Below are 25,617 nucleotides of genomic sequence, written 5' to 3'. Positions count from 1 at the left end.
GGGGGCCTCTGTGCAAAGGCAGCCTGAGCCACCCCAGAAAGGTTGAGAGGCGGAAGGTGTCTCTGTGGACGGCTTTGTAAGTCTGCAAGTAATTTGCTCATTCTCACTTTTGTTCATTTCTTTTCAATAAGCTTTCCTTTCTAAAATAAATATGCAGAAAAGTTAATAAGTGACTGTGCATCTGCTGAGTAATTACCCTAATACACAAACCAGTGTGCTAGTGACACCTAAAAGTGGGAGATCCCCTCGATGATTGGTGGTGGCAGCTTAAGTGTGAGGGCACAGAGTGAAGGATTGTCCCTTCCTCCCTCACTGGGCCAGGGTCCATGGGGACGACAGTGAGGGGAGGGAGGGTGAAGGCTGGGAATCTGCCATAGGGAATGGTTCTGCACGGAGCTGGAGGAGCGGACATGGCATGGAAGGCTGCACAGATACACTGAAGGTTGACTTAATTGACTTAATCCCAGTGACAGGAATTCATCACAGGTCTCTAAGCAGAAGGATGGGATGACGAATTCAGATCTGCATGCTTTCATTCCAGTGTTTCAAAATCAAGCAATTTTTGAGACTTAGTTCAATAGTAGAGTGTTCTCTTTCTTTTTCGTATAATCATGTATTTTCTATTTTAAGCAATTTTCTTCATAACTTTTCTAGCCTTCCATATTAAAAGTGAAATAATGTACATGCACTTTCTGGTATGGAGGGTGAGGACCACATTTAAAAATGTGTCATGTCACTCATATATTCTGCAGTCAACCAAGGTGACATTAGCTTGGCAAGATATCTCACTAAAGCCGGATGGCATCATCCACGCTTCCCGAGGGACTCCCTTGAGCTGCCACAATTGACACACACATCCCTATGAAAGCATGTTCTTATGACATGCTCATGTACTTACTCTTCTAGAGAAGAGGCTTGTGACATCTCTGGGCTTCATCTGTGGCATCTGAAGCAGGCAGGGAGTGTAGTGGAGGGGCAGTACGACCTCAGTGGAGGGGGGAGGACTTGGGCTCAAGGGACTGACCTCCCAGGAGAGATGACTAAGTCTGACCTTGGCTCCCAAGGGCTCTTAGAAACCCAGACAATTTAGCATCCACTGTCATTCCCAGACCGGGCTGCTACAGAGGTCTGTTTCCTCGGAAACATTGTTTATTGGCTGCTTCAATGACACAATTCATTTGCAGACAAAAGTCCAGAGTTTCTACATTGAATAATGACTGTGCCAGAGAATTGTGACTGCCGGGAAGCTCAGACATCTTGGGGCTACTGATTTACACACATTCATTGACACTATTTTTCTTAGACTTTGAGGCAAACAAGATAAATTGTAACACTCATTGATTCTGATTGGTCAGATATTTGTTCTGGGAAATTGTTTTTTGCATTTAAAAAAATTTAAAGATATTTATGTAGGTGATAGTAGAAAAATTGGACTAAACCTGTGAACTTATGTAAAACCTAATTCTCTGTTTTGTTCTAGTTATATTTTAGGGGAAATGTCAGTATTGGTCCTGAGATATTGGTCCTGAATAAAAATAATCTTAACAATGTAGCATCTGTTAAGTGAACATAGTTTTATAGGCAAAATGAATTTGAATAAATTTTGAAAGGCAGTGGGAAGAGATTGGTTTGAGAATGTTAAGGGGCTATGGAGTCTTGTTAACAGTCGGCTTTAGTAAGTATTATGGTGGTCCAGGGACTGGGTGGTTATTGTTATGCTTGAGGTTATTAATCCTAGGTGATTGAAATCTGCTCTGAATCTTTGTTTTCAGCTTTTCCATATCACCACGTAGTTTTCATGGTAATCACCTTGCAGAGGTTATTTGAACTTGGCAGAAACAAAAGTACCAGAGAATCTACCTTACTGAGTCTGCAAAGTTCCTCTCTACACCTGTGACGAGGAGCTTGGAGGGCTGAGGCTCTGTGAAGATCCCCACCGGTCCACTCCACACAGCCAGTGGGAGGTCGCCTGTCCTTACTGAAGAGTCCACTGTGCATTTTGCAACCAAAATCATTTGAGGTTCTGTGAGGCTTTGCCTGGAGGAAGCCATAATCCCAGTGTCCCGTGTAACTTCCCCAGAGTGGTGTGTGGAAGACAGGAGGTGGCCCTTTGGCAGCCCCTTCTCAGCAGAATCCTTACAGGGACCCACAGGGGGCCAGGAGCTTAGGCCTGCAGGTGACAGGCAGGTTCTTCATGAGGACTGAGCCTGGTTCCTCCAGAGCTGGCCAAGGTCGGCCACTGTGGGCTGCTGGGCTGCTCCCTGACCCTCTCCTTACCCAGGAGGAGAGGTGGCCACTTGGTCAGGAAGGTGAGGGCCCGGGAAGCCTGGCTCTAAGGGTTTCACCTGCGTGCCAGCCAGCATGGCTGCCTGTGTTGAGCTCTCCCACAAAAAACAGCTCCAGGCTGCATGGGAGGCTCTGGCCTGCTGTCCAGACTGAGCACCTGCCCACCCAGCCAGGGACATTAGGCCACGGCCCTGGATATCTTGCTCATGATCTTGGATGATACTTACAGCTTTTTGTCGTACATAATTTTTTTTAACTATAAAAAATATTTATAATGCAGCTTGTCATTTTATAGCTCTCACTTTATATAGCCCTTTGGGGGACTAGTGTGTGTAAGATAAATTTGGCTGGACTGAATGTTGTAAATGTATGAATGCAACTGGATATTAGACTTAGAGCTACCTGGATTATTTTGTAAAATTTATAATTGCTTTAAATTTATTTCTTTTGTGATATCAATGTTGTGATAACAAAAAAAATCTGCACTTTTTTATTTTTAAAACCTCTTTAGTACCTTTTTTCATTGTTCTTGATACAAATATAACTCATACTAATCGTATGTGTGCTTTGAAAGGCTTTTATATTTCAAAAAAACAACTATAATGAATAAATTAGGAAAAATGCAGAGTTTAGCAATGGGAGATTGTGATTATCTTTATTGAGAAGCTCAATTAAGATTGTATGAAATGATATGGAACATGTCTTACACTTTAATGGATTAATAATATGATGTAATAAATATTGCTGGTTTGAGTTGACTGTATACAGCCATTACCAAAATTGAAACAAAACAACAGTGATACTAGGAAGTCTATCAACAAATTTAACATTCTTTTAGCTACCCCTGCAGAGCAGGAAATGTGTCCAGCACCACCTGTTCCTTATAACCCATCCATAACTCAGTGAAAAGCAATCTCAAAAGGCTAGACAGCCTAATGGCCTTATAAAATGATATTTCTAGGGTTCCTCTTTCCTCCATACAAAACATTTCTCCTCTCTGAAAGTTACTAATTGACTACTTCTAAAGAAGTTATGCTTTTTGGTTTTATTTCATGGAACAAATCCAAGGTTATAGGTAGATTTTAAAATAACCATTTTCCACCTAAACAACTGTCTGGGAACTTACCAGACTCATGAGAAATTGTCTTGACAGTGAGCAGCTTCACACTCTCTTTGTCCGACTGCGGTCTGTTTGAAATGGAAAATACCATTAACACATAGCATTAGCAGGGGGTGTCTGTGGAAGAGAGTAAACGCGACACTAAAGAGGGAAGGAAGGCATGGGCCTTGATATATGCTGTATGTCTATCTCCAAGGCTACACCTGCGTTTCTTCACATGCAAACTCACATGCACTGTTTAGCACTTCCAGGTCTGGAATTGGAGCCCTAAAGCCTCTCACTCCATTGCAGTGGTGCCCAGCCTAACTCCTGCATCAGCATGGCAGTGGGGATGCTGTCACAGGGCCACCTCGAACTTGTCTCCAGCTCTGAATTATGAGAGGGAGAAATATAAATGTTCCCAAGCCGATGGGGTTGGGCTGGGCTCTGGGGCTGTTCCTGTCCACTTGTCCTGGACACTGCAGAGTTCCAATGCCCAGCCAGTTTCCAGCCCTCGTGCCCTCCCTGGGACATCTCAAGAGGTTTCATTTCTAATTCAGAGTGGCAGGTGCTTGAAGGTTGTTATTTCCAATGTTCACAACCTGATAAGATACAAAACCACTTATATAAATGCAGGCCACAAATGCAGGCCAATGGAAAATTTAACCACAGTGCTTGTTTTTGACGTGAAAACAGTGATTGTTTGCTCTTCACGGCACTTAGTGGTAACAGTTGCCAGGATTGCTCACAGCTCCTTGTCTGCTTTTGTAAAGTCCAAGTAGAAACCATCTGCCATTCAGGTAGAGCCCCTCAGAGCCAGCTCATGGACAGGCAGGACTTCTCCTAACTGATAAACACGCTGAAAATGTCACTAGGAAAACTATTTTAAAACTCTGGGCGTGTGTTCCATGGTAGTTTCTTTCTTAGTTAGTTTATATTCCATTTCAATTTCCCCTGTCATCTCACTACTCTATCCACACATAAGAGCAGTCTTCTTAGCTATTGGAATTTCTCTGTTCAATAGCGAGAGCTCTTAGAAACAGCCAACCCCCTGACAAATAGCTTTTTATACCTTTTTTCTTCCTTCCTTTTCTTTTTTTCCTTCTTTCCCTGCCCCTTCTCTCTCTCCTTTCTTTCTTTCTCTCTCTCTCTCTCTCTTTTTTTTTTTGGTACCGCAGATCAAACTCAGGACCTTGAATGCCAGGAAGGTGGCAGAACCACTGAGTGACACCCCGGGTCCTCTCCTTTCTTTCTTTCAAAAATAGCACAAAGGATAAGTATTCACCAGAATTAAACATTTTCTGTATGTAAACAGTAAGGTCAGAGCGTCTAGGAAGAAAGAAATGCCTTACTTACTGATCGCTTCCGTTTTCCGGTGTGCCTAGGAGAGGAGATGGTGGTTATGAAAATTGCAAGGAACTTGGGCACCAGAAACCTGGCCCACCTCTCTCTGCCGAAACTCTTCCTACAGCAGTTTTAGTTTTCTTATTCTCCCACAGGAATTCTGTTTTCCTTTATACATTGCTCTTTCTCAGCACACAAATAACTATTTATGGTGAGGGGTGAATGTGATGTAGGTATTATTTCTAATTGCATATTAAGACCACCGATTCAGCCTCTCAAAAGCATCTTGCAAAATATCACTGAGGTTATGAGGTGTGATAAAGATAGGTAAATGACTAAACTGAAAAAAATTATTGCAGGAAAAAACATATTGTCTTTAATCCAACTGAAAATCCTTCCTCTCTCTTGGAACACACTTATCCTATCTCTTGCCACCTTCTGAAGCAGTTCTGGAAGTCCTCTTAATTATGCTGTCCTGGCTGCCTTAGTGTTCTGAATCAATTCAAAATATTTACCTTTCATGGCCATTTTTTACACTGGGGCAGAGGCAGAAGTTGCTCTGTGCCAGATCCCATGAATGTGGTGGATGAGGATGTGCTGTAGTATGTTTACAAACCTGCCTTTCCATTAGATGGAACTAGGAGCAGCATTCACTGCATTTTTGATTGCACCTCATAAAGACACTTATGAAAAAGGACTTCCAGAACTGCTTCAGAAAGTGGCAAAAACAATGGGATACATGTGCTTGAAGCAAGGGGAAGTATTTTAAAGGGGATTCATGGTGATGTGTCTTTTTCTACAATAATTTTTAAAATGTAAGCATTCTCCATATATTTTGATTGTACTGTGTTCTAACTGAAACTTCTCGTTTGTACTCTCTGCCAGGCTGCCTTGCAAGTGTCTGGGAGGAAATCCCTTGGGTCCAGAGTGAGGACCCAGAGTGGAATGGCTCAGTCTGTACACAATATGGCCCCTCTGGAGTGGGTGTTGATGGTCAAGCTCTACTTTGGGTACCTGATGAGCATGATAGATGAACATGTCCCTTGTGAGGCTCCTGAGAGCATCCATTCCACTCAACTCCAATCTCTTGGGTCATATTAGGTCTTGTCACTGGGATAGGCCCTTTGAATGTAACTGTCCTGGCTTTGACCATTCTTGACACTTACTTCCACTAACATTTTGGCTGCATCTATTTTTGTTGCTTTGGTTGAGACACCCAATCATGACTCTTAATCCTGAGGAGTTAATCCATGGCACCGTATGCTGCTCCAGTGGGGTCTAGCCTTGTCTTCTCTTCTTTAAAAAATTTCTGTATTTGTCAAATACAGTTCCACTCATGAGCCTCATGAGCCTGTTTCAGGACGAGTTGGAAGGTTTGCATGCCCATTCTAATGTCTTCCCTCAGGGCCCTGCAGTGATGGTCCTTAGCAGACTGTCGATGTCAACAGATGACTAGCAGCAACGGCACTGTGCTTGCTTGGGTTAAAGTTCAGCCTACCATCACTGTTATCCACATAAATTTAATTTCAAACTGAAATCTCTGAGTCACGTTACCTTCCCGAGATCAGAGTGGGCTTACTAATTTTCTGAACTTAATGGAGTCTCACCCACATACTTGAAGAGTGATTAACCGTGGGTGTTTAATGGCGCTGTTTTAATGATATCAATGCTATAAATTCAGTTTGGAAAACAAAATAAACAGTAACCAAATAGATTTGGCTAATTATATAATTTCCAAACTTAGTCTTAAAGCACTATACGTCTTAAGAATGACTCTCCATGGTGGTAGGAATTCCATATACCCATCGAGTCCTCTTTAAAAGAAAATGTCAACTTTTCAAACAATTCATTTTAAAATTTTCTTTTGCAAAGCAATTTTTCAAGTCAGGTTATTTTTACAAAAGGATTCAACATATTAATTTTTTATCTAACCTATATACTCAACACCCACAATTCCGATTTGGATGGCTGATTTCCCATTAAAAAAAAAAAAAGATTTGTGGTTTAAAATTAAAAAGAAATTAATGGGATTTATAAAAATGCGATTTCCTCTTTGAAACTGGGTAAGAAAACACATTTTAGACATTATGAAGAAGTCTACTCTCTCACTCCTACAGGAAAAGACAATTATTTGTTTTCCTGTTTTCTCCCTGGAGCTAAATGAACGGTGCTGCTTGGTCTCTGACCTCTACTGATCAGGCACTAAAGTCCTGTGAGACCCCACCCTGCCGGCCCGGTGGTGGTCAGTAGTGTCCCGGGGGCCCACTGTCCACAGAGTGACAGAAGCAGAGAGCAGCTGAGGTGTCTTATTAAAACACATGTGTTTTTACCTTTATGCGATTTAGGTTGACTTTAGCTAGTGAAAATGTTTAGAATCAAAGTGAGGAAAGAGAAGATGGCACTCGGGCATAGAGCAAGGGCCTGGTAGATGTTAGGCACAGTACAGTGTTAGTAACGTGGGTTAAGACTGGGAGGGATTATGTAAGGGAGCTCTACATAAAGAAGTAACTATACTATAATATTTTGTGAATTATATCTTCTTTTATTTCAGTACTGAGAATTGAATCCAGGGCCTTAGCACTGGGCTACATCTCCAGATCACTAAAAAACAGGGACTTGATAAGTCATTAAGTTGTAGGAGGGGCTTGAACTTTCCATCCTCCTGCCTCAGCCTCCTAGGGGGCTGGGATTATAGGCCTGCACCATCATCAGATTTTGTAGGATTAAAATTGAAGGGACCATCCCTTCTGCTTGAAGAAGTGGTATGTTATAAAAAGGTACTGTACCCTCCCTTCAACCCCTCCACTCTCCCTATTTACAAAGGCTTTGTTTCTGTTTTCTTCCTATTTCACATTATGTATTATACACTTTGATCCTTATTTACACTTTCAGTTTCCACACACCAGAGAAACTATTCAGTACTTACACATGTGTGAGGGCAAGGGAATGGGGAAAAATAAGAGCTAAGATATATCATGTAAAGGTACAAGATCCCAATGATGACTGTCATCATATTGTATACCTAAAATGTACCAATAAACTTAATAAATAAAAAGGTACTGTAAATCGGTAGATGAGCTGGAACAGATACGGCAAGGTCGGGGTAAGCTGTAGAAGGTAAGGGCAGGGCTGGACATTCCAGGAAAGGGATTGTGTAGATGCAGGCATGGACCAGGACACGACATGGTGCCACCAGGGCAGGCCTGGCATGGGAAGGCACCCTGGGCCCCAGGTAGCACAGACCCCCTTCTGTGGCAGAGGGGCCAGGGGCTGAGCTGAGGGGCTGAGGGGATTCAGGACAAAGCCTGAGCAAAATGGTGCCACAGTCCTCGAAATAGAAAAAAGGATGGAATAAAGACAGAAAGAGACAGGAAAGCAGTCGAGAGTTTAGTTGATAAAAATGTATGGATATTGGCTCATTAATTGTGACAAATACACTATAGTAATATAATATAAGAAGAGGGGAAGTTAGGTATGGTAGATAAAGGCACTCCTTGTTTTTGCAAATTACCCATAGTTTAGATCTATTCTAAATCTAAAGAATATTCTAAATCTAAAGAGTCTGTTTTAAAGAGAAAGTTTACTTAAATAGAGAAAAAATAAAACCCAATCATGGAAGATGCCTTCATTGGAAGGAAGCTGAGTCTTCAAGGAGGGAAGTTGAGGCACAGAGTGGCTCTGAGACCCTGGTTCTTGAGCTGAGTTATTAGTAAGCCCTCCTTCTGTACTGCTATGTGGAAATGGAATAAAAAACCTTCCTGATAGAACAGGCATGCCATTCAATTCCCTCTTGTCTACCATATTCCCTTGAGCACCCACAAAAGGGGCTGTTTCATTAATAAGAATTCCCTCATACTTAATACCTTCCAATAGTAGTTACATTCACCAGCATTCACTGGGTTTCTCTGCCTTCTCCTTCTATCTTTTGTAATCTATTATATGGCATTTTATTTCTCTCTATATAACCACTCTCTCCCTTGAAGTGTTTAAGGTCAAGTTCGGACTGAGCAAATATTCATTCTCCTTTTAGGAAAACAAAACAAAATAAAGTGCTGTCACCTACCTGGGTCATTCTTCCAGCACATTCGATACAAACCCACCAGAACAAACACTGATAGAGTTATGACAATCAAAACGATGACCACTGGCAAAATGACACCTAGAAAGTATGCAGACATTGGCAGTTAAAGTGGTGGCTGGAGTTCATGTGGACAGGTTACATAAAAAGCAAAAGCATGCTTGCTTTCTTCTTTCAATCTGATTCTAATTATTAAATTTCAGGCCAACCAGGTTGATCAGACTCATAGGTTTTGCTCTTGTGTCATTTCTGAGGCATCCACTTGATGTCAGTCTTGCAGCCTTTCTGAAACAACTTCCACCCTAAGAGCCATCACTCCCATCTTCCTGAGCCTCAGGAGGAGGAGATGAGAGGCTGATGGGAGGCTGGAGAGGTAAGGACACCAGCAGATGACAGTTAAGCCACGTCTGCACCTGGTGGTCCTTAAGATTTCAAATGAAGCTACTGGAAAAGAATCATTGCCACTGGCGACTGCTCTAGTCCTAACGCTGGTTTTCCAAAACACACCCAAATATCTTTCCTATAATACTACTTTAAAACTAGAAAAGGCATACCATGACCTAAGCAGATAAAATTCCTGCAGACTGAACAACACAGTTCAAGAGGTGTGGGGGTGTGTGTGTGTGTGTGTGTGTGTGTGTGTGTGTGTGTATGTGTGTGTGTGTTCGGGGGAGTGGTGTTGCTGTCATTAACTTAGGGTGAGGTTTTTTTTCCTGTTTTTATTAAGAGGAGGATTTTTATTTCTTTAAACAAATTTGCCTTCTTCTCTGCCAGTCATTTCCCAGCTTGACTGTGTCTGAAGACAGCAGAAAGGCTGTAAAGGGGACAGAACGGAGGGACTGGAGAGCAGGCCATGTTTGGTTAGTGTCCCCTCTGCTTGTACATCTGCTTCTATGCTCACCAAGGGCAAAACGGGGTCTCCAGTCATGGTAGGTGGTCTGCACCTCCAAGGTCAGGGTCAGACATTTGTCTTAAGTGCACATGCTGATTTGACAACAGGCCTTGGCTGAGGTTGTGACTCCCTCCAGGTGGGGACCCTGAACCAGCAGGCCAGGAATTCCTGTGCTAACTTACTTAATGACATGGCTTTGCTCAAATCCAAGAGAAATATTCATCCTATTCTCAATTGCTAAGCAAACTGACTGTTCCATACTCCTCTTAGCATATGTGTGTGTGTCATGTGACGCATACCTACTTTAGCTGAAATGGAATGTTTCTTAAAGTCCATTGTTAGGAGAAAGTTGTCAAGGTGAAATGTGCCATTTTTTGGTGTAATTTATTTATTGAAGGGATTTAACTGGCAAATGAATATGGGATCTCTACAGAGCATGCAGCACGGTGGTTTGGCGCAGTTCATTTGTAGAAGGACCCCACTCTGCACACTTTGGTTTTTCTGAAACCAGTGCTGTTGATCATCCCTGGCCCTTGGTGGTAATTGTTTAGCACAAATGTGAGAGAAAAAATTGAAAATCAGATTCACAGGAAATTCTCCAAGCAGGCAGCTGTTGCGTAGGCTTAGAATGGAATTGCAGGCTCAGTGAACTCGGGATAAGGCCTTCTCCGAGCCTTCCCTTTATTGCCATGACCCTCTCTCTACTCTAATCCCTTTCTCTATTCACTGCACAAATGGAGATGGGCTTGTTACTCACTGGAATAAGAAGGGCTGGTTGATAAAGAACTTGTATTTTTTCCATCTTTGATGCCTAGTATTTTTAAAAAGAAACAAACAAGTCAGCTTTGTTTATTACGAGCCTCCCTCTACCCCCATAGAAGGAAATGTCTGTGACCTGTAGGTTTGATGCTTCCAGTGCAAACATTATTCTGAAAGAGGCCTGCTTTGAAAGTGGAGCTGGGTGGGGTTTCCTGGATGAGGACACTCTGTAGTGCAAGCCTCCTCTCAGACACACAACTGTACCTTGAGACTGTGAGGTGTTCCTTGAGGTTGTTAGTGTTGAGAGTGATGCAGTAACTTCAGAAGGTGATGGACTTGGTTGTTGGGTGCTGACTGTAGAGAAACCACAAATCCAGGGTCAGACTTTGAGATTAAATCTTGAAGCTGGATTATTTGTTTGCACATTCAAGAAGTTTGCATTTCTGAAGAGCCAGGAAAACTATTCATTATTGAGTTATAGGATACATATAATGGTGGCAGTAAACCCTAAGTGCATCTATTCCTCCTGGAAAAATAGTTAAACTGGAAATCACATGACTTAGGTATCAGCTTTTCATTTTCAAAACCTGGCCAAGAAAACCCATGTGAGTCTCTTCTCTTTGGGTTGATCCAGGATAGCCTGCTGCACGAGATTCTTGTGAGATGCAAATGTACGCAAAAAAGCCACTGAAATGTCACATGTTACAACTTTGGGAGACCGGGATTTTCTCCCTCACACATACTTAGAATGGGCATGAATGCACAAGACTTGGGATTTTATAGTGTTTTCCACAGGTGAAGAGCAAAGATTCCATTGAGGGTTTTGTTAGAATGGTGGAGGGCAAATGCAAGAAGACTACTTCATTTCATCCCTGCAGCTCGGCAGCTGTTTCCACGGTGTGCCTCCTCTAGAATAACTGCCACAGGGCTTTATTTCCACAATTGTCCATACTCTTTTTTTTGTTATTAAAATTTTATTGACAGTATTAGTTATTGAACAATTGCTATCTTCAACCAGAAGCAGTAAGTAGAAATTACGAATAAAGGTTTGTTGTTCAAAATCCACACAGCTCAGTAAGTTTAAAGGAAATACAAGTAATTTAGTGTTTTGCAAGCGGATAGCACCTCGTCTTGTGAATTGGGAATAAAATGTAATTTGTATTTAGAAATTATTTGTGGGTAGTATGAAGCGCTCGATTGTATCACACCTACTCACATCATTGAGAGCAGACCCATCACTGAGGCCCCTCAGAGCCTGGCCACAGCCAGTGTGCAGGACCGGGGAGCCACCTGCTCGGTGGAGCCAAGAGTCACTGCCTCTCAGGAGTTTAAAGGCCCAGTTTAATCGCACCAAAGAAATTGTTATTTCCAAGACTGCCTAGGCTCCTGCGTTGCTCGCCACCCACAGCCCAACATGCTCCTCCACAAGCTCGTGCATTTCTGACATCTGTGGGGGAAGAATAATGTTTAGAGTCTGTACCATTCTCGCCATGTGAGAGCTCTGTGGGAGGAAGCTAGATATATGCCCATAAGAACAAAGGAAAATGTCAGGCTAGCCCACTAAGCAAGCAGAGAAAGGAATACGAACTGGAAGAGTGGGAATGAGCTGAAACCTTGGCACTTGTAGTTACTTTTCCCAGTGTCAAGCTCTTTAGGATGGATGTGTACGCCCTCGGTTATTCTAGTAGGGGATGGAGTGGCTGACTAAATAACCAGTGGACTCAATTTTCAGGATTCCATCTGCTCCTTTCTCCTTGGCAGCCCCAGGACTGAGCACAACCTCTCTGGCTCAGGTAAAATTCCACCCTGCCCCCTCGTGACAGGCAGACTGTCCCAGCCAGCAGTTACTGCTAATGACCCATAGACAGGCAGCAGAATCCACCCTTCCCAGTGCAATGAGTTACTCACTGCTGGGACAAAAACTTTCAATGCTTTGTTTTGTTTTTCTTTTAACTACAGCCCTCAGTTAACAAATCATTTCTGAATTCAACATGGGCACGCACACACACACACACACACACACACTTACCTTCATTATGTGTAATACCATCTGCCATTTCCTGTTCATTTACTTTCATTTTAAAAATATTGATCATGGCTTCTATTAGTTACCCACAATTTGAGAACCCATGTCTTTTTACATGATTTTATTGTTGAAACTATGGTGCTTGGCTTACTTCATAGAGTGTGAACCTGAAGTTATTCATTTTGTGACTGTGATGGAAGGATGATTCTTGTGGGTTTGGTTGAGACTGTCATCCTACATCACAATGGCATTGTCAAGGGAGGAACAGGTGAACTTCGGAGTTCGGAGCAAGACCCTGAAGACAGAGTGCTTGGCCTCAGAGCTGACTCTGGAGCTTACTTTCTACAGAAGCTCGGGCAAGTTGCAGCTTTGTGCCTAATTTCCCACATATATAGATGGGATTATAGCAGTTCCACATCACATTGCTGTAAATATTGACTGAATATGAAGAAGTTTAAACTACCTAGAAGAATGACTGACAATAAATGTATATATTATATAATATTATATTTTACTATATATCATATAATGATTATGACCCAAGGAAGTTGAATCTTTCACCCAAAGTCAGTTTGTCTAACTTTTTTCAAAAATTCTAAGGGTAAAAATACATGCAATAGATTCTTCAGACTCTTCCATGTTGGCAGATGCTTCTTTCTCTAGTCAGGAGGTGGAGAGATTGGACTACATGGTGATCTTAGATGACTAGGCTTGGACTGGGACACTGCCTTGGTGATTATGATGATTAGTGAATCACTGGTGTATCATGCCACCATTAAAGTCCAGTTTGCAAAAGTCAGGTCACAACTCGAAGGAAAGGGTTTGCGGCAGAGTCTGTTAGGGCCAAGTGTGTGTAAACTGACCCCTGATTTCTGACCGTGTACATCACTGGCCTTGAGTGTAAACCAGTGAGTTGATAAATCATTGAATACATTAAGGCTGAGAATGTTTACTGGTGTCCTGGGGACACCTGCACTTGAGAATTTGCCCCGACTGTGCTCTGACTACAGAAGGGCAAGGGACCAAGGTTCCCAGTGCCCTCTGTGATCCATCCCAACATGTGCTCGTGCTATGCTTTCAAGGACACTCCAAGGACACTCTGGGCCAGAAGGGCACCTGGAGAGATGTCCTGCTGAGAGTGCATGGTGACCTAGGGTGCTGCCACCTCCCTTTCCTCTCTCCTGTCCCTTCATTGCACTAGGGTCACTTTGCTGGCAGGTCCTGCCTCTCCCGGCCCCTTCGCCATGCTCTGTCCCAGGTGTTTTCTCTAATAACATCCTGAACATTTAACTGCTCCTCTGAAGATTCTGACTGAAGCGGCCTCCATTAGTATCCACTGGGAAGATCACTTCCTCTGATGGGCGGAAATAGAAACTTGGGAGCTTTAACCAGAAGACGTGGCCACTGTTTGTCTTTGGACACATTTTCTTTCCCCTTCTTTGGAGAATTTCACCCTTCCTATGGGGAAACCTGTGTTGTCACATGAGGTGCTCCTTATTCCAACTGCAGGCACTGTGTGACCAAGGCCCTCTCCTAACAGTCTGCATGAAGAGTTCTGAGCTTTTCCCAGAGTGAAGTTCTGAGCAGACTAACTATGGGATTTAATTAGCCAGGGCCAAGTTTTATTGTTTGCAACCAAATAATTGGAATATTTAATGTATCATTTAATTCTTTTCGTTAACTGGAATAAGGGTTCACATCTCTTGGATCCCTAACACCTGGATCCCCCTTCAGGCGCTGTTCTAATGCTTATCCCACTGTCAACAAACACACAGGTTTCCCTATCAGTTCACTGGTAAAATCATTGGCCACCTGCACAGTATGACTTCAAATATGGGCAAGCTTTCCCATGCCTATAAAATGCCCCTGAAATATCCAGGTCTGCAGTCTCATTCCAGTGTGGCACAAAGTCTTACCACTAGATTTGGACTACACCATAAACTGGTGACACTTTTTCTAAGAAAACCTTTATGAAAGTTCTCTACACAGCCATTCCAAAACATTATTGATTTTACTTGGAGCCCTCAGTTAATAAATCATTTCTGAATTCAACACAGACACATTTACCTTGACTATGTGTAATATCATCTGCTGTTGCCTGCTCTTTTTTTTTTTCCTTTAAAAAATACTGGTCATGGCTTCTATCAGTTACCCACAGTTTGAGAAGCTGTGTCTTTTTATATGGCTATATTGTTGAAACTATGGTGCTTGGCTTATTTTACAAATTGTGAGCCTACAGTTACTCATTCTGTGACTATGATGGAGGGGCTCATGTTGTGGTCCGATGATCAGGATGTGTTTGGTCCATCAGGATGTGTCCAATATATATTCTAGTTATTTTTAGAAAATGAAATTGTGACTCCAAGAAGGATTTCATGTTAACCCACCACTAACGTATAAACCCACAAGCCTGGCTGAGTTAGTCATATCAGATAATTAGGGTTTGCAAATTAGAAAAAAGGAATTAAGAGGGGTGTATGAGATCCACAGTTATCAGTGGGAGCTAAGTGGAGGAGATGTGCAGAAATACAAGTGTGTTTCAGTTTATTTCCCTTATGTTGCCTGTACTTCTTTCCAAATACATGCCGTGTGGCTTTAAAAGAGCACACTCTATTGGGTTTCCTGCAGCTGATTTCCTCAGCTCCTTGGTTGATTCCTTGAAGTCCGCCCGAATTACAGCCTTGAAGTGCCCCAGCACTCAGCCTTGCTCCTAAGCTCCAACTACATTCATTACGTACTTGGCGATCTCATTCGCTCTCGGGGTGGAAACAGTACCACTGCTCATGATCTTCCACTTTATTCCTCTAGCCCAGACCTCTTTCCTCAACTTCAGATTCAAAAGTCCAGATGCCTCCTGAGCAAACAATAAACACTTTAAATGCCACTAGAATTTCTTTATCTGCTGCCTCCCTATTCCTCTTGAGGACAACAATTAATTCCTTCCTAGGGATCAGGCCAAAGCTGGATTTGGATTTGCCTCTTTCTGTCATCTCTTATCTGTGGTCATCAGGAGCACCCAGTGGCTCTACCCCCAAATACGTCCAGAATTTGGAGATTTCATGCCACCCAGCATGCCCTCTCCCTCATCCAAGCTACCAACATGTGGCTGCTGGATAACCTGCAAACGATACTCCTGCTTCACAGACACGTCCTCCTCCATGCTCTGAGTTACACTTAGGAAGGAGGAGTCAGGTCATGGAACCCTTGGGCTCAAAACCCCAGTGGCTTCTGATTAAAGCACACTGTGGTGCTCATTAGAGAAGTGTACTCACTTGGCAATATCACTGAAATACTTTGGTTTCTAAAGGGAGTTTTTAGGATCTTGCACTGTGGACTAGAGTGGTACAAGAACAGGGCAGAAGTGTATTTAACCAAAGTGTATTTAACCAAAGCAAAAGAAAAAACTAAAACTCTTCCTTCTCGGAACCTACACGCCATCATTTATGACAATACTGCTACCCACCTGCAACTGGGGTTATTATAGTTACTTATGACACTGACTGGGCCCCCAAGTGGCCCCGCAGTGGCGGCTTTGTGCATCTCTCATAACTCTGGGTGTTACCTGTCTGAATATCAATGGGAGCAGAATGAGCACTCGTTGAGTGCCCTGCTCGGCAGTAGCTGACTGGATATATTACTAGCAGGGGTCATACTAAAGTTGAAGCTTCGCGAGATGGATCACAGTGGCAGCTGAGCTTTGACCTTCCCACCAGCTTTAGGAACTGAGTGAGACTGTAGCGTGAAGCATCGTTAGGCCTGGCTTTCCACTGCCTTCCATCAGGGCTCCTTTGAATGGAGGCATCTTCAGGCCTTGATCTGTCATTTCCCCATAACCACACGGTCTTTTGCTTATCTTCATTTCATAACACTAAGCATCTTATGTAAGTATGGTTGCTTATCATTCACATTTATAGAGAATTGCCTTATGAATCTCTAATCCCTCAACAAGTAATCATCATCAATTACATATAACAATTATCAAATTAGAAATGGAGTCATTGTTGAAGTAGGTGATAAAATGGAAGTTTTAAAAGAAATCAAAGCTACATAAAAATTATGAAGGAAAATATCAAATGGGAGAATTGTGTATAATATGTTCAAAGCCTACACTTAGCAATTACACATTTATAGAAGGTAAGCAGTACTAGCAATTCTATGGGCTAGAATTTTATATCAACTTTTACCTAAAAGACAAAAACTAATTATTTTTAGTAATATGCCCATTTTTGATCCTATGGATAAATATTTTATAAATTTTATATCCTAATATGTCTGATGACATAAGACGAATAACTAGAAGTTTCAACTAAAGTATCAGATATTAACATATTAATAAATTTGTTAATTCATCTTTGAGGAGACATGAATCTGGATTTAGCATTTAGCCACAGCATACCTCTGAAGTTTGTAGAGTGTAAAGAAATGAAAAAGGCCTTTCTTTTTATTTACTGCTGTCTCCTTTCCTTCTCATCTGTTATTCAAACAATGATTTGTCTCTTATCTGTTTTAGAAGTAGTTTATGCAACACAAAAAAGTCAAATAGGCTAAATGTGCTATTTATCCCATTTAACAAGATTTATGGTTGTAACTGAATTTTGTCAATGTAAATCTTGGGCCAAATGAAGTGTGTTTCGGGGCCTCCTTAGCAGCAGTTCACAGCTAGGAGTTCCCCAGTTCCCCTGATCTCTTCTCCATTGTGAGTCTGTGAGGCAGGAGCACCCTCAGAACCCACCCTAACCCTGCCTGGGTGCAGGCTTTGTGTATCCTAGTGCACAGCACATTTCTTGATTTTGAAGATGGAAATAATTTAAAAATGATGAATAGATGAAAGAAAATTAATAATACAAAATAAAACCACAAATAGTATGTTTTATTATGTAGCAGAAGATAATTTAAAAAGCATAATAATCTGCATTAAACACCTTAAACAAAGGAGGCGGCTGGAAGACTAAAACTGTCCAGGACATGTGATGTGAACATGGTATCAGAGTCATTCATATATTTTTTATGCTTTTTTTAGTTGCATATTTTTAAAGTTTAATTCATATTTTTATTTTATATATATTAAAAGGGACCAGGATTGATAAACCATGACATGTGTCATTAGTACAAGTGCCAGGGAAGATGTAGGAAGGTCAAAACTCTCCCCATAGTTACAGTTTTAAAACCAAAGGAAAAAGCATGTCTTTCTCTGCCGGGAGACCTTTCCTCACTCCTGTTGTTCGTCTACAGTGCATGCAGGACAAAACTAAGGTGTAGCGAGAGCCGAGCTGCTGCTGTGGACTGTTGGCTCTGGCTTCCACCAGGGCCTCTTAGGAGGCCAGGTCTGGACACTGCCTCAAGTGTGGAGCAGATAGATGCTCTGTCTTCTGGAAAGGGACCCTGGCCACAGAGCAGCCAGGAGCTATGGGCTGCAGTCCAAGCTTCCAGGCTGTCCTGTGTGGGTCCTTAGTCGGCATTGTCTTTAAACTCAAGGCCTCCTAAATGGTTTAGCTGCTCTTCTGTGATCTGTTCCCATAGCATTTCACCTGCTCTCAAACTGTATGGCTTTGCTTTGACTCATTGTGGGAATTTGACCCATGATTATACTAAGAGAAGAAAAAATCAACTTACCTGATATTTCTGTTGTTTTGATTGAAGTCTGATTCTCAGCTTTAAAGGCAAGAAAAGAAAAAAAATCACTAAAATTCAACCTCAAACATCAGATCTGCTTTTACATGGTAAATGGATACAGACCTTAGCTTCAGATAGTACGCAAGTATAGATCTTAGCTCATTTCTGATTCACTTCTTCCCCTCAAATCATAAACTCATGAGGCTTCAGAATGAGAGGGAATTTTGGGGAAGAAGTCAACTATCCTTTTTCTTAAATGCCAAATATTTTAGCCGTCGTAAGCTGTAGAGTCTGGGTTACACCTCCTCAACTGCTCCTGTTAGTGTGAATGCAGCCTTATGTAGTACCTACAGAATGGGCATGGCTGTGTCAATAAAACTTTATTTAGTAAAACGAGGGGCCAGATTTGGCCTGTGGAGCAGCATGGTTGCATCCTGCTTTAGGGCATTTAGTACAACTCCACATCTGGAAAACTGGAGGAGCTCAGAGTGTGTGACAGGTACATGGATAAGTGCTTTGTGGACAGTGTTGTGCTGTATTGAGATCCTACTAAGACATGATGCTTCTCATAAGCTGGGGAAGGTGCAGAGAGGCTCAGGTAGACAGTTTGGAAACTTGGGAAATTCCCTTATGTAAATACAGTTTAGGAGAGCTTTCTGCAATAATGTCCCTTCAGAGAATTATAACAAAGATCCCTTCCCTAACTTTGAATATATTGGGCAACAAATAGGATTTGCCACATGAAAAACACAGAAAATAATTTTAAAACAAATAGAAGCCTAACAGTGACATTTAAAAAATATCTGCTTGCCTTCTTTGCAGAGTCACTTGTCCATCAATCCCAGCGTCTCTCATTGCTCAGGCCCCAGGCAGAGCTCTTGCCTGTTCCTGCAAACCTGCCTCTGCCCTACCACCTGCTCTGCTTCTGTTCATGTAGCACCTGGATCTCTTCCTTGAGAACCTCCCACAGCTCCTGGAAAAATCTTGGAAAATTCAGACTCGGCTACCCCAGCAGCACCCTGCTCCCAACAGTGGCTGGCTAGTCCTCCCCAGAGGCAGGCACCTGTCTTGCTTGCCACTTCCTCTCCACTGTCCAGCCCATTGAGCCCTGTTCCACCTGTGACTCTTCCTGCCTGATCTCTCTTTCTTCTCTAAAACACTGTGTATTGTCTGCTGGAACTAACTCCATTGGGAGAGACTTCTTGTCTTGCTTAGAGCTGGGATTCCAGTGCCTACCACCAGGACCTGGCAGATGAGATAGAAAATAGTAACAATAAATCAGAACAACTCTCCCTCCCCGAATTGATCCTTGTTTAGAATTGCCACTTGGATAATGATAGCATTGTTACGCAGCTTTTATGATCAGTTCCATATACTATTTGCTGATGCTTATAAGACAGATACAGTATTATTCACATTTATTATTAGCTGAGGGAAAATACATTAGTCTTTCAAAAGTAGAACCAGGAGTATATTTCAGGTGTGTTGGTTTCAAATCCATTTTCTTTCACTAAAGGAGATAGCTTTTCTTTCCAATAAACTACTCCAAATAAGAGCTTGTATGGTTAATTCTTATTTTTGATAACTAATTACAATACTTTTGAAACTTATAGCATGATGTATTTAGATGATACAGTTAAAAAATAGCTGCTGGAGGATTAGAATACAGAGAAAATAAAAATCCTTTGTTTCTCTTATTAATATCAGATCATAAACTTTTTTGCTCATAGACTTGGTTGGGAGTGAAAAACTTTAAGCTTGTATTAGACAAAACGTTCTGACTATCCTTTATTTGCATTTCATTTAGTTTTGTAAATGCTTTATAATTTTATAGGCACATAAAATATACAGAAAATATACCCATGCCTTAAGACATAGCTGAATCTTAAAATTATATTGAGTATCCTAAGAGGCTCAGATTTTACCTACATATGAGTTAATAAATTGTTACTCTGAGGACAAAATTCTGTAAACCTCAAGTATTTAATTAGGAATAGAATTACATATTTCCCACTCCCCCAGTCAGCAAGATATTTTGAAGATGAAAAAATGTTTTCATATAAGTACAACTTTCAAACTGGACTCAGTTTTGTGGATGGATATAAAGGCTTAGGAGAGATGAATGCTATGAAATATGGCTAAGTTCAATGATAACTGAAGACATTTCTGATTACTCTTTGTTTTCATTTATGACTTTCATGGCATGAACGTGAAGAGGCCAAGTTCTGATCTATGGAGGAAATGGGGAGATTCTAATAGCAAATGAGTGTAAGGTGCTTCTGTTAATCACTGTTAAATTTAGATGTTCAATGAAAACCCGACCTTTAGTCACTATGGTTGGCAGCTTAGAAACCTGTCTGTTGATTTTGATTGCCTAACATGAAAAGGAAGTTTTATGAAATGCAAATGAATTTTAAAATGCTGATCATACTGATGTAAAGCAAAACTTTACTCAAATAGTTATCTTTTAAATCAAAAATCTTTACTATGAATATAACAAATCTTTGCCAAATATTCAAATCTTCAAAGGGCATCATATTTCTAGCTAGTAAGTTACAGTTGCACATAGAACATGTGTGTAGTGAAAACAATTTTTCATTGATTCACTGTAAAATAATTGATCATGACCATGATTCAAATTTTCCATATTTTCCCCCCACACGGCATTGAATGAGTCACTTGGTCATGAGGTTATTTCTGGTTTAGGCTAAAGCATGAAATGTTTTGAAGGCTTTACAGTATTATACTGAAGATTCCTCTTGTACCTGCCCACATGAAATGGTATGAATGAACTAAATACTATATAAGGAAGATTATGGGTAAGGGCCCAAATAAGAGACAGCAATGAATGGTACAATTCACAATAACAGTTGAGGCTAAGTGAGCAATCAGAAAAATTGATATTTCCAAAGAGTGGGATGACAGCGTCATATGAGAGATCCTATGAGGTGATATGATTGGAATATTCAATGAGAAAACTGCTTCCTTTTCACTTTGTTTCAATTTATTTGGTTATTTTGATGAAAATATTTCAAAATTTCAGTTTGGTACATACGTCTAGCATGTGTTTACCTGGAATTATTTTTTTTAAACAAGAATGAGGAATATTTGCACAGCTTGTAGAAGAAGAAGCAGAAAATCTGCACCTTCCTTCAGCTTCCTGAAGAACAGTGTCCAGAGACAATTTACACATTCATGTTAATAAAGGTAACAGCGGAAAGTTTTATTTTTGAGAGCACTATGGTGATTCTGATTTCCTACTAAAAGTACTTATTTGATTTAGATTTTATAAAGAATTTCTCATATGCATTAGTTATCAGCTAGCTATTAAAAGCTGAGTAGAAGTTTTCCTTTGTGTAGTTTAGTACATCATGGTTTAGATCTAAAATGTCCCTCCAACGTCGCCTGTGTTTTGGAGGTGGGGCTTAGGAAGGTGACTAGGCCATTGATGAGATCATGATTGGGTGGCACTAACAGGAAATGATGGAAATTTAGAGTGCTGGGGTCCTGTTGAATGGAGTGGGTCTGCGAAGCATGAGCTTGGGAACTATGTCTTGTCCCTGCCCCCTTCCTTTCTACCTGTGGCTTCCATGAGGTAAACAGCTTTACTCTAGTGCCCATCTGCCACGATGATCAGGTCTAAATGGAACCAGATGATTATGGACTGAAACCTCTCAAACCATGAGCCAAAATAAATCTTTCTTTCTCTAAGTTGATTTTCTCAGGTATTTGGTCACAGTATTAGAAAGCTTACTGACACACTATTTACTTCTTAAAATTTCTCTCTGTACAAAAATTCATTTATAGCAACTTTTGTAAATTGCTATATCCATTCATCTAGTTTTGATTTCCATACTCAGGGCTCTTTTGCAGATAATTTTGCAGTTTATAATATTGTTTCTTTGTAAATGTCTGGCACTTCTCAACAAGTTTTCCAGTTCCTTTAGGTCAGGAACTTGTGTCTAATTGTATATTCCTATTATATACAATAAGAGCTCCTAATGTATACCTTAGATTTTTTGAGAGTTTTAAATTTTATTTTACCACACAAACTCTTTGTTTGCTTGAGAGACAATCATCTAAAACTTGGACAATCATAAATAGAAAATAATGTAGGGATTAGTAAATGATAGATAATCTTTGCTTCTTAATTTGGATTGATGGCATATTTCTATCTGATTAATAAGAATATAAAACTAATCTAGATAATCGAGATTCTGAGCAATTTCCCCTCTTTTGCTAAACATATTTTCTTTATGTACAGAATGTGTTAAGCATGACAGTCCTGGGTGGCTGTCTTCAACAATGTCAAAGGTTGGGTTTTTTCATAAAATACTATTTAAACATTGAGTCTCTTACAATGACTCAGAAAGTCAGGGTTGAAATGACCTCTTGCCTCCCTGTTAATATTCTTCACTCTGAATGCTTCTCTGCTGATATTAATGTAGGCTTTCAGTTTTCTTCTCATTTTAACCAGTGTATATTTAAAGTGGGGTTTTTGAATGCTGCATGTAGTTGGGTTATACTTTTGATCCAATCTTACAGTCTCAACTTTGTAATGGAAATGTTTAAACCATTTCATTTTATGTGATTATGGTTATAATTGGTATAAAAATATGATCCTGACACTTTTTAATTGTCCATTTGTTCTCTATTTCTTTTTTTCTTATTGTCTTCTTGTGATTCAATTCAATGTACTTTTTTTTTTTTTGGTACTGGGGATCAAACTCGGGTCCTTGCGCTTGCAAGGCAGGTGGCGGAACCACTGAGCTAAATCCCTGGTCCTCAATTCAATGTACTTTAAGATTATACTTTAAGATGATCTCCATTACTGACCTTACACCAGTATATTTATCTTTCTACCATATTGGCTTTCGTATTATTTGTGTACTTTACTTCTACAGTATGTTTACACCTTCAATATGCTTTTGCTAATTTTTTCTTTAAACAATCAATTATCTTTTGAAAAGCCTAAAAATGCATTAAGTCTTTTTACTTACATATTTACCATCCCCAGTGCTCTCCATTCCTTTATTTGGGTCCCGATTTCCAACTGGTGATATTTTCCTCTTGCTGAGTGTTTTTTTTTTTTCTGGTAATGAATGTTCTAAGCTTTCCTATACCCCTCAAATTCATAGAATTCTAGGGTGACAGTTTTTCCCCCAGTCCTAAAGATGTTGCTTCATTGTCTCCTGACACTTGTTGTTCCTGTCCTGACTCTGCTGTCACGTTCATAATTGTTCTTTTTAATGTGTCATTATTTCAGCATCTTCTTTCAAGATTTCCTCTTTATTGCTAGTATTCCGTGGTTTGATTGTTGTGCTTTGGTGTGGTTTCCTTCCTGTTCCTTCAACGCGGGCCTCCTTGCAGTCCCTAGTCTGTGAGTTTGTAAGGTTTTAAAATCACATTTGGGAAATATTGCTTTAAGTCTTTTCCCTCCCATTTTTCTTATTTCTTCTTCTTGTGTAATTTCAACTATGTGCATGTTGGGCTCCTGGGCCTCACAAAAGGTTGATGTTTTGTTTCATTCTTTAATTTTCCAGTCTTTTTTCTGTTTTATTTTTTATGGTTTCTATTGCTACATATTAATGTTAAAAAGCAAACTTCATTTTATCTTTTGTATTGTATGTTTACTTTCAATTCATTAATTTCTTTCATTTTCTTCCTTCTAGTATTTTTTGTTTATTATTTTTGTTTTCCCCCTAACTTCTTGAGATGGCAGTTCAGATGTTTATGTTTCAACTGTTGGTCTTTTTTTTTGGAGCTATTTTAGAGCTAAGGACTTCACTGTATAGGAATGGCTTAAACTATAGGACTGGATAGATTTTGGTAGTTATTTAAAATGTGTGGAGACTGGCCTTAGGACACAAGTTATTACTATTAAAATTGTTATCTCTTTGAAAATAATTTGCTTCATGGAGTTGAAATGCACTGTCCTCCATTTGTCTACTATATTAAGTTTGTCACACTGTCACATTGATTAACTCATTACTGATTTGCTGTTTTGTTAACCATGGAGTCAGGTATCTGAAAGTGCTCACTAGAACTGTGGGTTTGTCTTTGTCATTGAGTTTTTACTTTGTACAGCATGTTAGTCAAGGTTTTCTGTGGGAGCAGAAGCATATGCAATTCTAAAAGGGATTCAGAGAGTCAGCTTGCATGGTCAGGAGTGGGGCAGTCAATGGCACTGAGAGCCAGGGAAGGCAGTAGTTGCTCAGTCCAGGAAGCCAGAAGCCTCAGACAAAGAGGGGCCAGGGATGCAGCCCCCGCCTGAGGCTGAGGGTCTAGAATCCCTGGAGAGCTGCTGGTGTGAGTCCAGGTACCAAGGGTGAGAAGTTGGAGGCCCTGGCAATGGCGGCAGCAAAGGATGCACCTGCTTAAGAGCAACTTAAGTGCAGATGGCAGCCTCCACACCCTGCCACCTCCTTCCCCCTGCCCTCAGCCTACTGTGTGGTGTCCCCACGGCCAGGGTGGGTTCTCTCAGCCACAGTCCGCCTGGAAGAAGTCTAGAAACACCCACAGACACAGCTGTGTCTCAGTTCAATCAAACTGACAATCAAGGTAACCATCACATGCATTTGCTGACAACATGAGCACATACAGAAGATATGCATTTATTTTATTTTTTCTCAAAAGTTCAGTATTTTAACACTATGAAAGGTTCCCATTTACCTGTATTTAATTTCTTTCCTTAAATTTTATCATATTTCATGTGATATTAATATATATTTATAATCTTTAATTAGTTTTTGGAGTACATGTATCTTTTTTTCATCTTTTAAAAAGTGACCTCTTAAATCTTTTAAAGACAGCATGCTATAAAGTTATATTTCACTTTGCCAATCTTTTACTTTCTTTTTATTTTTCTCTCTCTTTTAAAAAACTTTTTGAGCATTCAGAGCATTGACATCAAATGCATTATAGTTGTTTATATATAGTTGTGTTTTATTTATTGTTTTATTTCTTGCTTTCTAGTTGTCCTATTTGTGGTATATTCCTGTTCTAAAAAAATTCCTTTTTTGGCTATGCTTTGAGTTGATTGGGTGGTATTGAATATTATTCTATTTTTTCCTCCTATGGACATTTTCTTCTGATCAGTTTCCAGCATATTGATTTTCTTTCAACAATTTTTAAACTACCATTGAACTTAGACACTGAGTTTTTAAATAAGACTTACCAAATTTTAGCTCTAAAAATTTAGATTAAAAAATTTTTTAAATTTTTGGTTTCTATAGCACTGGTAAAATCATCAATTTCATCTTATTTCCTTTGAATGCATTATGAATATCTAATAAATTAGTACAAGTATTTTCTGTTTCTATGAATATCTAATAAACTAATTTATGTATCTTCTGTTTCTATTATTTGTTATCCTTTCTTCCTGTTGGATTTTAATGAAAATTATTTCCATATTCTCTAGTTGGTTTTTATGTAGTGCAAGGCATAGTATTTAACATATTATAATGGTGATTTGAGGCCTGGGATGATGTTTTCTCCAGGGAGTTGATATTCTAGGTTAT

General features: G+C 40.3%; 1 protein-coding gene across 3 annotated transcripts in view; it reads right to left on the bottom strand.

Moving 5' to 3' along the window:
* Emcn (endomucin) overlaps window positions 1–25,617 on the bottom strand; it is an 84,502-nt gene that overhangs the window by 6,733 nt on the left and 52,152 nt on the right. For 2 of the 3 annotated variants that reach the window (XM_013066068.3, XM_013066070.3), the window contains 6 exons: window positions 18,098–18,136; window positions 10,723–10,812; window positions 10,457–10,510; window positions 8,793–8,888; window positions 4,742–4,766; window positions 3,413–3,474 (listed from right to left, as the gene is read on the bottom strand). In XM_013066068.3, coding sequence (XP_012921522.1) covers window positions 3,413–3,474; window positions 4,742–4,766; window positions 8,793–8,888; window positions 10,457–10,510; window positions 10,723–10,812; window positions 18,098–18,136 — 366 coding nt within the window. The remainder of the gene's footprint in view (window positions 1–3,412; window positions 3,475–4,741; window positions 4,767–8,792; window positions 8,889–10,456; window positions 10,511–10,722; window positions 10,813–18,097; window positions 18,137–25,617) is intronic. The other variant, XM_021245410.2, reaches the window with a different exon arrangement.

The sequence above is a fragment of the Heterocephalus glaber genome, unplaced genomic scaffold, assembly GCF_053883595.1.
Source record: "Heterocephalus glaber isolate CG9 unplaced genomic scaffold, H.glaber_assembly_v1.0 deba00001688, whole genome shotgun sequence".
Lineage (NCBI taxonomy): Eukaryota > Metazoa > Chordata > Mammalia > Rodentia > Bathyergidae > Heterocephalus > Heterocephalus glaber.
Note: the sequence above shows the minus strand (reverse complement) of the source record. Positions and strands in the feature narration are given on the sequence as shown.